The sequence below is a fragment of the Mesocricetus auratus genome, unplaced genomic scaffold (genome assembly GCF_017639785.1).
Source record: "Mesocricetus auratus isolate SY011 unplaced genomic scaffold, BCM_Maur_2.0 Super-Scaffold_100691, whole genome shotgun sequence".
NCBI lineage: Eukaryota > Metazoa > Chordata > Mammalia > Rodentia > Cricetidae > Mesocricetus > Mesocricetus auratus.
This window is the reverse complement of record NW_024429267.1, coordinates 46,713,451-46,726,501: the sequence shown is the minus strand read 5'-3', so window position 1 is coordinate 46,726,501 and position 13,051 is coordinate 46,713,451. Positions and strand designations below refer to the sequence as shown.

The following is a 13,051-nucleotide window of genomic DNA, read 5'->3' as shown; positions in this document are numbered from 1 at the left end:
CAGGCATTCACCACCACACCCCACTCAGATGAGTGTCTTGAATACCAGAACATACATTTGAGAAAAGGTAGAAAGAGGTTATCTACAGATTTTCACAGCCAAACATTTACTACCTAACATCACTGGCCTTACTCTGGCATTGACATCATGAAGCAGCTGCTACTTGAGAGGGCCTCCTATCTATCCACAACACTTGGTGACCAGTCCTAGAATGGACTTGAGTCCTAAGTACATGTTGTGGGCAAAAATTGTGGAAGAAAGCACAAAAGATGCATGAATTGTGGGCCTGGTAGTCAAGTAGCAAAACTGACCAACCATGGCTATATTGTGGGTCACTTACAAAGCAAAGCAAAAAATATCAGTCCTGTAAGGTGAGTGAAAGTCAATGTGGCTGGCTAGGAAGGTAGTTGTTATGGTGGGAGCTTCACCCCAGCCCCAGGGATCCATATACCCAAAGAGTCTGGAATGTTATGGTTAAAGTTCCACCCAAGTCCCCTTCCCCTATCTCCCTCCAAACCCTGCTGAATCTCAGAAAGTCTGCCAAATGATGACTCCTCCCCCAGACATGCTCAAGACCACTCCCACAGGGTTTTTGTTTTGTTTTGTTTTGTTTTTTTTGTTTTTCGAGACAGGGTTTCTCTGTGGCTTTGGAAGCTGTCCTGGAACTCACTTTGTAGACCAGGCTGGCCTCGAACTCACAGAGATCCGCCTGCCTCTGCCTCCCGAGTGCTGGGATTAAAGGCGTGCGCCACCAACGCCCGGCTTCCCACAGGGTATTTAAACTGCCCCCCAGAAGCATGGTATTAATTGAGTGGGGTTTTTTTTTCTTTTTTTCTTTTTTTTCTTTCTTTCTTTCTTTCTTTCTTTCTTTCTTTCTTTCTTTCTTTTTTTTTTTTTTTTTTGAGACAGGGTTTCTCTGTATTGTTTTGGAGGCTGTCCTGGAACTCGCTCTTGTAGACCAGGCTGGTCTTGAACTCACAGAGATCTGCCTGCCTCTGCCTCGGAGTGCTGGGATTAAAGGCATGCGCCACCACCACGGCACGGCTTGAATTCACTGAACAGGAAGGGATTTGGCTGGGCAGAGAGAGCAATATAAGAAGGGAGAGAAAGGATCTTATGCATTCAGTGTGAGGATTCCTGGAGACAGGATCGCCCATGCCGTCTGAGGTAAGTACTAGTGGCTGGCTGCTCTGCTTTTGGTTTTTCAGCACTTTTCCCTATATCTGACTTGAGGTTTTTATTAAGACCAATTAGAATTCGTGCTACACTGGAAGGTTAAAGCAGAGAGAAATATCTATACCATTCATTCAAAAGCGACCTCTCAGCAGTCTCGATGCAACACCGCTAGGAAGCAATTCCTACGACTACGCATTTGTTAGAAGCCTCTTAGCCTTTCGGACGACCGCGGGCCGACCCCTACCGGAAGTGACGCGCCTGCGCAAAACACTTCCGGAGGTGCGGGGACGACTCCGCCGGAGGAAGCAGCGCGGGCCCGACCTGTGTCCGCTGACGCCTCCGCTGCCGCTACGCCCCAGTCAGACTCTTTTGGCCCGGCTTGACCTGGTCTGGTCGGCCTGGGCTCTGCGGCCGCAAGGCCGCGGCTTCCGGTAAGTGCGCGGCGGGAGTCGAGGCCTTGTTTACTCTGTCTGGGGGGGGTCCCCTCGTGCCTCCCCGGCGCGATCGGGGCTCCGCCTTCGCCGCCGCCTGCGAGTCGGGGTGTCCCGGGTCGCGGCGTTCCCTGCTGACTGGGAGATATCCCGGAGGCAACAACCGGCGCCGCTAAGCTCCCGGTGTGTCTCTGGGGTTTCTCTTTGCGTTGCCTCCTGAGCTCACCGAGAGGTCGGAGGCCAGCGTCTCTGGCTGGCGGGCGCCGGTACACTTGGGCCTGGCCCGCTGGGCGCTCCTGGAAAACGCGCCACCTCGGAGGCTCGGGTCGTGTTTGGGAGCTTTTGCTGCGTCTCTCGTACAGTTTGTTAACGCCCGTCATATAAAAGGTCCTTTCTGCGCGTGGGTTCGGTGTCCGCGCGGATCTCTGGAAGACCACGGCGCATCGGAGAGAGATGTGCGGTCACGCCCGACGCCACTGGTCTAGACTCGAGAGAGGCGGTAGTGTTCTCCGACGAGTTCGCCTTAGTTCTGATTGTTACTCTGTCCCATAGAACTTTGTCACGATGAACACGTTCTAGACCTTTGGTGTTGAGTATGGTATCCACTTGCCACACATGGCCATTTAGTAATTGATATGTAGTTAGTACTTACGAGAAACACACTTAGGGTTTTTTTTTTTTTTTTTTTTTGGTTTTTCGAGACAGGGTTTCTCTGTGGCTTTGGAGGCTGTCCTGGAACTCACTTTGTAGACCAGGCTGGCCTCGAACTCACAGAGATCCGCCTGCCTCTGCCTCCCGAGTGCTGGGATTAAAGGCGCCACCAACGCCCGGCATACACTTAGTTTTTAAAGTACATTTTAAATAGCTCCATGTTTTTAGTGGCTACGTGCCATTATTAGGACAGATACGGTGCCGAGTTTTGTTGGTTTTTGTTTTGTCTTTAGACAGACTCTACATCCTGGCTGTCCTGGAGCTCACTATGTAGACCAGGTTGACCACAAATTCAGAGATACGTCTCTCTGCCTCCGAAGTGCTGGCTTCCATGCCAGGTCAATGCCGAGTTTTAAAACAAGTTGCTGATTGGTATTTTTCGTCAAAGTAGTTTTCTTCGAAAATGTAGTTAATAAATGACCATTGAGGGCCACGAATTATAATTGGAGTAAACATCTGTTAGTCAATTTTAAGAGATCTTTATGCTTTTGTATATGACTATGTCTCCGTGTCTTGGAAGCCAGCTTAATGAGAGGTAGGCATTATGAAGATGACTTTGGCTCTTGGAAAAAGTACTAATTATGTCATTCCTGTCCGAGATATAGGCATATTTAACATCTTGAATATGTTCTGATTTAAGAAAGTAGCACATTGGCCCCTTTGAACAAAACCAGGACTCAGTTTTCTTGTGTTTGATTTTTTTTTTTTCTTTCTTTCCCCAAGACAGGGTTTCTCTGTGTAACAGCTCTGACTGCCCTGGAACTTACTCTGGAGACCAGGCTGGCCTTGAACTCACAGAGTTCTGCATACTTACAGGACAGTCAGAGGTGCTTAGACCCTAGAAGAGGGTAGGGGGTCGAAGACTTAGTATATAGCTAACCAGGTGTGAGATTCTGGATTCAGTCCTCCTCCTCCTATGGGCGAAGAGGCGCATACCTATAGTTCCTACATTCCATAGGAGAAGACAGACCTGGGATACATATCAAGATCCTGTCTCAGAAACAGTGACTATGCTGGGCAGTGGTGGCACACACTTTTAATCCCAGCATTAAGGAGGCAGAGACAGACAGATCTCTGAGTTCAAGGTCAGCCTGGTTTACAGGACAAGTTGCAGGACAGGCTCCAAAGCTACAGAGAAAATCAAAGATAGAGTGGGCTACTGGGATAGGTCAGCAGGTAAAAGCATTTGCTGTCAACCTTGAAGACCTGTGTTAAATCCATGGACCTCACAGAGTTGAAGGAGAGAACATACTTCCATTAGCTATCCTCTGACTTCCACTCACAGATGAACACCACCCACAGCCATGTGAAATAAACCAAAATACAACTAGGCACTGTAGCACAAGCCTTTAATCCCAGTACTTGAGAATCAGAGACAGGTGGTTCTCTGTGAGTTCAAGGCCAGCTTGTTCTGCAATAGAGTTCCAAGATAGCCATTATATGGCGACCCTGTTCCAGAAGAAAAAACAAAACAATAAACTTGCAAGAGCAAGATATCATGGGGGGTGTTTAAAGATTTATTTTGTATACAGTGTTCTGCTTGTGTGTCTGCAGGCCAGAAGAGGGCACCAGATCTCATTATAGATCTCATTATCACCATGTGGTTGCTGGGAATTGAACTCAGGACCTCTGGAAGAGCAGCAGCCAGTGCTCTTAACTTCTGAGCCATCTCTCCAGCCCTAGGATATCAGGGTTTTGTTTTGTTTTTTTTGTTTTTGTTTTTTGTTTTTCAAGACAGGGTTTCTCTGTATTGTTTTGGAGGCTGTCCTGGACCTCTCTTTGAAGGCCAAGCTGGCCTTGAACTCACAGAGATCTGCCTGCCTCTGCCTCCCTGGTACTGGGACTAAAGGTGTGCACCACCCGGCTAGGATATCAGTTTTTAAAACATCAATATTGTTTCTTTTCATTTCAGATGGAAATCATATGAAACAGACTATTTGGGTGGTACCTTCAGGAAAGATCTTTAAAAACTGCAGGTGATTTAAACATTAACTCTTTCCTTAATTTTATTATGTTGATGTGCATGTGGAAGTCAGAGTACTACTTTGGTTCTTTTTTCATGTGGATTCAGGGGTTGAACTCAAGTTGCTAGGCTTGGTGGCGGGCATCTTTACCCATTGAACCATCTTTCAGTCCAAGGTTAACTTTCTCTCTTACTGTTTTTAGAGAGAACCCTAGCTGGCCTAAACTCACTCTGTAGACCAGGCTGGCCTCGAACTCAGATTTGCCTACCTCTGCCTCCCTGGTGCTGGGATGAAGGCATGCCCTGACAGCTAACTTTTTCTCTTAAAGACGACAAATACCATAACAAATTGCAGGAACAGAGGTTCTGGTTCACTCAGTAAAATGCTTGTCACAAAAACTGGAGGATCTGAATTCTAATCCCTAGCAACCTAATGAAAAGCTAGATGTGGTGGGTGTTGGTGGCCACAGCCATTTTAAAATAATCCCACAGAAGCTTAGATTAATTGTAGCAGCAACTTAACCCATTTCTGTTAATCTATCTGCTGGCCTGGGGCTCCTGTTTGTTTGTTTGTTTGTTTGTTTGTGGCCTTGAACTCACAGAGATCTGCCTGCCTCTGCCTCCCGAGTGCTGGGATTAAAGGCGTGTGCCACCAACGCCCGGCTTGGGGCTCCTGGTTTTTATTTTTGCTTGTTTTTCTTTTGATGTTCCTGGCTTTTACTTCTCCCATTTTATATGATCAACTCATTCTCCCTCTGGCCTGTGATCTTACCCTCCTTCCCATCAACCCTAGTTTAGTTGCTCCGCGTATACTTCTGCCTGGCTACTGGGCAATCAGCTTTTTATACCAATTCAGGTGACAAATCATTACAGTGTATGAGAGGATTATTCCATAGCATGCAATTCCAGTGCTGGAAGCACAGAGAAAGGATTCTTTTTTTTTTTTTCTTCGAGACAGGGTTTCTCTGTATTGTTTTGGAGGTTGTCCTAGAACTCGCTCTGTAAACCAGGCTGGCCTTGAACTCACAGAGATTGCTTACCTCTGCCTCCCGAGTGCTGGGATTAAAGGCGTGCGCCACCAATGCCTGGCGAAAGGAGGATTCTTAATACATGCTGGCCAGCTCCTCCAGCCAGTTGGTGAGCCCAGGTTCAGGGAAAAGCCTGAATCAAAGAAAAGGTAAGCCAGGTATGCATGCCCCTAATGTTTCAGCATCTGGGAGATAGAGGCAGGTGGATTACTATGAGTTTGGAGGCTAGCATGGTATAAATAGTGAGATTCAGGCCAGCCCGGTGAAGGTAGGGTTTAAATGAGTCCACCAAACCCAAGATAAACAATAGTTAGGTATTTAATAGGGAAGCCCCTCACAGATGAGTAAATAACCCCTGCTGTCTTCTGCTCTAGAAGATGCAGTCTCGGCCCTTCAGATGCTCTCACCGGAGCCCAAGAGAGCTTAAGCCAGCCCCTCCTCTACCTTACAAGGGGTCACACCTGAACCTGAAACCATGCCGAAAGGGTGTGGCCACCACCACAAGTTCACTGGCAAAACTACAGCAGGGGCTATATATAATGAGAACCTGTCCCAAAATAAAAGAACAAACCAAAAAAATGGAGGGCTAGCAAGATTAGTGGGGTGATGGTGGTGCACACCTTTAAATCCAGCACTTAGGAGGTAGAGGCAAGCAGACCTTCGAGTTCTAGGCTAGCCTGGTGACAGCCAGTGCTATGTAGTAAGACCCTGTCTTGAAAAACAAAACAAAAAGCAAGGTGGAGGGTAGTACAGGAAGACATTGACCCCTGCCCTTCATATGCATGTGAAGACACAAATACATACCTGAGCATATACCACACCTACACTCAAAAAGTTAAATTGTAGAGGGGTGGTATGTTCTTATTGTGTACAAGTATGAAATTCTCAAGAATAAAAGAGAAATATTATGAAAGAGATTAAGTTACACCTGGCGGTGTATGTACGTCTTTAACCCTTTAATACCAGCATTTGGGAGGAGGCTGAGGTAAGTGGATCTCTGAGTTTGAGGACAGCCTGGTCTATACAGCAAGTCCCAAGACAGACTCCAAAGCTACACAGAGAAACCCTGTCTCAAAAAACAAAACAAAGCAATAGTGAGGTTAAGTTACAAACATCACTTTGCTGTTTTTACTCTATATTCTTTACTCTTTTGGGAACCACTACCCTGCTCCCAAGTAAATCACACAGAGTCTTATTATAAATAAGGCTTTGTTTCTAGCCAGCTTAAGTTAGGCATTCTTTCTTTTTCCTCTGGGCTTTTATCTTTTGCATATCTGACTTTCCTTCTTACTCCATGGCTGGCTGTGTGACTGGCCCTTAGCATCCTTCTCTCCCTTGTTCTCCCGTCCCTTCATTTCCCAGATTTCTCTTTTGATGCTGTCTGCCTGCAGCCACCCCATCTTTCTCCTGCCTTGCTATTGGCTGTTCAGCTCTTTATTAGACCATCACGTGTTTTAGGCTCCCATGTGCCTAGACTAAAGAAAGGTATGGGAGTGATTCTGCTTGCCACATTACTGTCTAATGCTTGTTGTAGAAAGGATGGGATTGGCCTGATACTGGATGGAAAATGTCATTTCAGCCTGTTCTATCTAGTACTTAAAGAATATGTTTGAGTTTTGTTTTAGTGTGATAGTCTGGTTTAAGAAATGTGGAAGAGGACTGGGCGTTGGTGGCGCATGCCTTTAATCCCAGAACTCAGGAGGCAGAGGCAGGTGGATCTCTGTGTGTTTAAGGCCAGCCTGGTCTACCGAGCAAAGCTACACAGAGAAACCCTGTCTGGAAAAACTAAAACAAACAAACAAATGTGGAAGAGGACTGGAGAGATGGCTCAGAGTTAAAGAGCACTAACTACTCTTCCATAGGTCCTAAGTTCAATTCCCAGCAACCGCATGATGGCTCACAACCATATATATGAGATCTGGTGCCCTCTTCTGGCTTGCAGGCAGAACACTATATGCATGAAATATAACTTTGGGGTTTTTTTGTTTTTGTTTTTCGAGACAGGGTTTCTCTGGCTTTGGAGGCTGTCCTGGAACTAGCTCTTGTAGACCAGACTGGTCTCAAATTCACAGCCATCCGCCTGCTGGGATTAAAGGCATGCGGCACCACCGCCTGGCTAACATAAACCTTAAGGGGATAAAAAAAGAAATGTTGAAGAAAGGTAGTTATATTATACTGGCTCATACTTGTAATCGCAGCACTCAGGAAGCTGGAGGAGGAGGGTTTAACCTTAAATTCAAAACCAGCCTAGGCTACGTAGAATTCTAAGACAGGACTGGTGAGGTGTCACAGCAGGTGAGAGGTGCGTATTGTGTAAGCCTATGATTTTTATCCCCAGAACCTATGTAAAAGTAGGAGAACAAACATACTTACTTGTCTTCTGACTCTGTACACTTGTCATGGCATGTGTGCCCATACATTATCCTGTACATATACTGCTGCTAATAAAAAGGAGAAACCTAAACATTAAAAACAAAAATACCTAACTGGGCAGTGGTGGCAACACGCCTTTAATCCCAGCACTTGGGAGGCGGATCTCTGTGAGGCAGGATTACTCTGTAGATCATGCTGGCCTCCAATTCAGTTTTGTCTGCCTCTGCCTCTTGAGTGTTGGGATTAAAGGTTTGGCTACTACTGCCCAGCTTTTGACTCAGCATCTTAAGGGCTCGCTGCAGACACATTCAACCATCCAAGGCTTTAGCAGAACTCTTTTTTTTGGTTTTTCGAGACAAGGTTTCTCTGTGGCTTTGGAGGCTGTCCTGGAACTAGCTTTTGTAGACCAGGCTGGCCTCGAATTCACAGAGATCCGCCTGCCTCTGCCTCCCAAGTGCTGGGATTAAAGGCATGTGCCACCAACGCCCGGCCAGCAGAACTCTTAAAATTGGAAAATTATTTAATGTGGTAGACTAGAGGAAGATACTGAAGGATTCTGATCTATGCACCTATCTTTCAGTCCTAGTGAGATAGAACTGTATTCTTCATTGTATATTCTCTTTGTCATTCCTGAGGCATGATTAGCAAAACTTTAAACCTGAGTAGCTAAATCTTTAGAGTTGTCTCCCTTTTGTATAGCTAACTATGAAGATACATTTTTCCCTGAACTCTGGCAAAAAGGGCAAATCCATTGGAATTCTGGGGTCCTTTAAAAAAGAAAGCCATTAGTTTATTGTGTATGTCTGTGTGTGAGTGCTGCTTGTATAGAAGTCAGGGGATAACTTGAGTCACTTCTACCATGCTGGTACCAGATTTGAATTGATTTCAGGATTGAAGACAAGTGTCTTTAGAATATGAGTCCTTGTCCTGGGGAAGATATCTTTGCATTTTCATGCCTTTCATGTTTGTCATCATGGGCTTCTGTCTCTTAGTGAAAGGATTTCCCTTTGATAAGCATAGACCAGCAAGATTGATTGACACTGAGGTGTTCTTAATGAAACCAGATTTGAGATAGACAGCTGGGCAGTGGTGGTTGGCATTGCACACCTTTACGCTCAGCACTCAGGAAGCAGGCAGATCTGAGTAAGAATTGAGATAACACTTAGTAGGAGCAGGGCTAGGGCTGTGTTATTTTGATTCTTGATGATTTCCACTATAATTTCTAATAGAGAAATAGTTATACTTTTTTTCCTCTCTCTTAGAAGACAAAAAGCGCTAATGCATTTGAGAAAACAATAAAAGTTGGAGGGAGGAAAAAAAGCAACTGATTTCCTGACCTGCAACTTGGCTGGATATTAAGATGTCCGTGGACATGAACAGCCAGGGGTCTGACAGCAATGAAGAGGACTATGACCCAAACTGTGAGGAAGAGGAAGAGGAAGAGGACCCTGGGGACATAGAGGACTACTATGTGGGAGTAGCCAGTGATGTGGAGCAACAGGGGGCTGATGCTTTTGACCCTGAAGAGTACCAGTTCACTTGCTTGACCTATAAGGAGTCTGAGGGTGCCCTCCATGAGCATATGACCAGCTTAGCCTCTGCCTTAAAGGTGAGTACTGCTGTCAGTTCAAATGTAATCTCCCTGGTTAAATTGTAAGATGATGTGTTAACTAATGACTTACATATTTATCTGTATAGCTGGAAACCCAAACCTATGTATTTATTGCGTCATTTGCGTATTTTGTCATATTAACTTGTGTTGAAACAGAAATGTCCAATGTCCTCAGGTTAAGAATTACACTGACTGCTCTTCCGGAGGATCTGGGTTCAATTCTCAGCACCCACATGGCAGCTCTCACAATTGTCTGTAACCCTCATACAGACACACATGCAGACAAAGCACCAATGTACACAAAAACATTAAAAAAATAATAATAACCGGGGGCTGGAGAGATGGCTCAGAGGTTAAAAGCACTGGCTGCTCTTCCAGAGGTCATGAGTTCAATTCCCAGCAACCACATGGTGGCTTACAAACATCTGTAATGAGATCTGGTGCCCTCTTCTGATGTACATGGAGGCAGGGTGTTGTATTTGTAATAAACAAATAAATCTTTAAAAAAAATAATAACCAAGGAGGTGTAGAATAAATTCCAGACAGATGAGAAGTATCTGACAGAGTTGCCCAGCTTTAACTTGTTTTGGAAAGTGAGTTATGTGATTCTTGATGAAATGATGGGCATCTGAGCCATTGTCTTACACAACTCTTTATAAGTGTCTTAAAAGTGTTCATATTCCCTGGTTTGCCCTGTGACCAGTGCCTTTGGGCTGAAGAACTCATTGATATCAGGTTTTTTTTTTGTTTTGTTTTGGTTTTTTTTGTTTTTCGAGACGGGGTTTCTCTGTGGCTTTGGAGGCTGTCCTGGAACTCACTTTGTAGACCAGGTTGGCCTCGAACTCACAGAGATCCGCCTGCCTCTGCCTCCCGAGTGCTGGGATTAAAGGTGTGCGCCACCAGATATCAGGTATTATGAGCATTTTCATAGTAACTTTAGGAAAAATAGTACTCAGAGTTTGTATTTGGGGGTATCAATACAACATTTAAACAACTGACTTACTCAGTTATTCCAACAGATGCTGTTTTGTTTTTAACCACTTAAACAAGCATAATTTTGGAATCTTATGTGTCAGACCAGTTATTGCCCTCTTGGTATCTACAATTTTTTTTAAATGCTTATTTAGGCATTTTCCCAGTGTGCTTTCTTTGTAAGATGTTCACCATAATGTGAGAATGACAACATTTATCCTTGCTTTTTGGTGACTTTCCTTCGTGAACTGTTCCATGGATTTTGCTGGATCACATTGAAGGTCAGTGGGCCTGGTGAGCTGGCTCAGAGGTGAAAGCACTAGTCACCAAGCCTGAGCACCTCAGTCCACTCTCTGGAGTCTTTGTAAAGGTGCAGAGAGAGCCAGCTGTACAATTACCCAGTGGCCTCCACAAATGCATTGTCATGCATGCCCCTCCTTCCCCAAATATGCCAAATAGAAGGTCAGAAGGCATGCTTGACTGGGCATGGTGTCACATCTGTAAGCACTAGGGAGGTGACAATGAAAGATCTTAGTGAGTTCAAGGCCCCAGATCATAGTGAGTTCAAAACTGGCTGATGCTACATGAGACACTGTATCAAAAAAATAACCAAATAAAAGAAGACATTCCAACCTAATACATTTTCTTCTAGTTATTTAAAAGGAAATCCCAATGTGTGTCATGTATGAATTTCTAGAAAGAATTATTGTATGTTATGTCTGTTGTCCAGCATAAAAACCTATATCCAGCATAAAAAAGCCTGGACATGGTCCTCTAGGCCTTTAATGCCAGCTCTTGGAGGTAGATGCAGGGGAATTGAGTTCAAGGAAGGTCATCCTAAACTACACAAGGTGTGTGAAGCCAGCATGGAATACATACAGTCCTGAACAACATTTTCCTGACCCCCTCAAAAATCCCTCAGAGCAGGCAGATCTCTTGAGTTCTAGACTAGCTAAGCCTACATAGTGACATAGTGAGATCCTATGTGAAAGAAAAATCTCTCACATACTACATGCCCTGTATTGTTTTACCAGAATTGTGGAAATGCCCTAGGGGATCTCAAGGAGATTCACTCAGTGAAAAGCACAAGTAGCAATCTAAAGGAGCCCTGAGAACAAAAAAAAATGTATTAAGATCTAGAGAAGGCTTTTTCAGGAGCTGACCATATGTCGCTTTTCTAAGGAAAAAGAATGATAAAATGACAGTTATACCTAACAAACTGTATGTTATTATATATCAAACAAGGATTGGTATTTGAGCTGGTTATCAGCCTTCAGTGGGCCAGAAAAGTTACCACAGATTTTGAAAGCTTAGGTGAGTCCTTTGCATAAATGGGAGCATGGTAACAGCTATGGTCCAGTGAGACTTTCAAGTACAAACCCAGATACTTGACAGTTCCTCTTTTCCTTTTCCAGTTTTCAAGACAGGGTTTCTCTGTAGCCCTGGCGGTCCTGGAACTCACTCTGTAGACCAGGCTGGCCTCAATGTTTGCCTGCCTTTGCCTTCTGAGTGCTGGTCTAAAGGCAGGTGCCACCACTGCCTAGTTCTTCTAACTTCTTTAAAGATAATAATAAATCATCATTCCTAAAGTTGTGTGTGGCGGCAGAGCTGTTGGATCATTTTGGAGCTGGCATTGCAGGTGTTTGTAAGCTGGCTGCTGTGGGCCCTGGGAACTGAACATGGTCCCTCTGCAAGAGCACTATCTCACTGTGTAGCCCTGGCTGCCCTGGAACTATGTAAACCTGGAAACCCTTAAACTAACAGAATTCTGCCTGCCTCTGTCTTCCCAGTGCAGGAATTAAAAGACACCACACCTTCAGTCCCAGCACTGGGAAGCAGAGGCAGGCGGATCTCTGTGAGTTCGAGGCCAGCCTGGTCTACAGAGCGAGTTCCAGGACAGCCTCCAAAGCCACAGAGAAACCCTGTCTCAAAAAGTTTAAAGCTAGCCTGGGCCAGGCACAATAGTGCACACCTTTAATCTCAGCACTCAAGAGGCAAAGGCAAGTAAATCTCTGAGTTTGAAGCCAGCCTGGTCTACAAAGTGAGTTCCAAGAGAGCCAGGAGAATTACATAAGGAAAAAAAAAATACAAAAAACAAAAAGAAAATGAAGGGTTAAAAACATAGTTCAGTTTTTGAACTCTTGTCCAGCATTCACAGGGGTCTAGGTTCTGTTCCTTGCACTGTAAAAAATAAAATGCAGTGAAAGTCAAATCAAGAGTAAGGAAATGTCTGTTAATAAATGAAAACTATAGTACTCAAATAGTTGTGGGGGGTGAGACTAGTGCAGATTGAGTGCTTCACTGTAAAACTGGGAGCGGAAAAAGTCTTATGTGGATAATTTTTTTAGTGATCATGTAACAGTAATTTTTAAAGAAAAATTACTCTGGGTATGGTGGTAGCCAGATCTTGGTGAGTTTGAGGCTAGCCTGGCCTATGAAAATTTCAGTACAGTCAGAGCTACATAATAGAGAGACCTTGTCTCAAAAAAAATTAACCTTTGTTGCTAATTTTCTTCCTGTGAGTGTTCTTGTGCTGGAGGCTTGAAGGCAGCGTTAAGTGTTATTCCTCAGGTCCATTGGGGGGAGAGGGGGCTGAGCTCACCGAGCAGGCTAAATTAGCTGCCAGTGAGCCCTTATGTCACTGCCTTCCTATATGTGCCTTTACCGTACCTAGTTCTTCTATCCCCCTTGTCTTTTGTGTATGTTGTGGTATGTCCATTGCATTCGTTTGCACATGGACATACATGTGCTCACATGGGGATGTGTATGCCTGTGTGTAGAGGCT

The 13,051-nt window shown here is 44.8% G+C and overlaps 1 protein-coding gene across 5 annotated transcripts in view; it reads left to right on the top strand.

Moving 5' to 3' along the window:
• Window positions 1-1,442: 1,442 nt before the first annotated feature.
• Arih2 (ariadne RBR E3 ubiquitin protein ligase 2) overlaps window positions 1,443-13,051 on the top strand; it is a 55,484-nt gene continuing 43,875 nt past the window's right edge. Inside the window, exons 1-3 of one of the 5 annotated variants that reach the window (XM_040739498.1) lie at window positions 1,443-1,607; window positions 4,231-4,294; window positions 8,948-9,291. In XM_040739498.1, the coding sequence (XP_040595432.1) occupies window positions 9,043-9,291 (249 nt within the window). In that variant the 5' untranslated portion in view covers window positions 1,443-1,607; window positions 4,231-4,294; window positions 8,948-9,042. Of the gene's footprint in view, window positions 1,608-4,230; window positions 4,295-8,944; window positions 9,292-13,051 lie in introns of those variants that run through there. The other 4 variants (XM_040739496.1, XM_040739499.1, XM_040739497.1 and 1 more) reach the window with 4 other exon arrangements.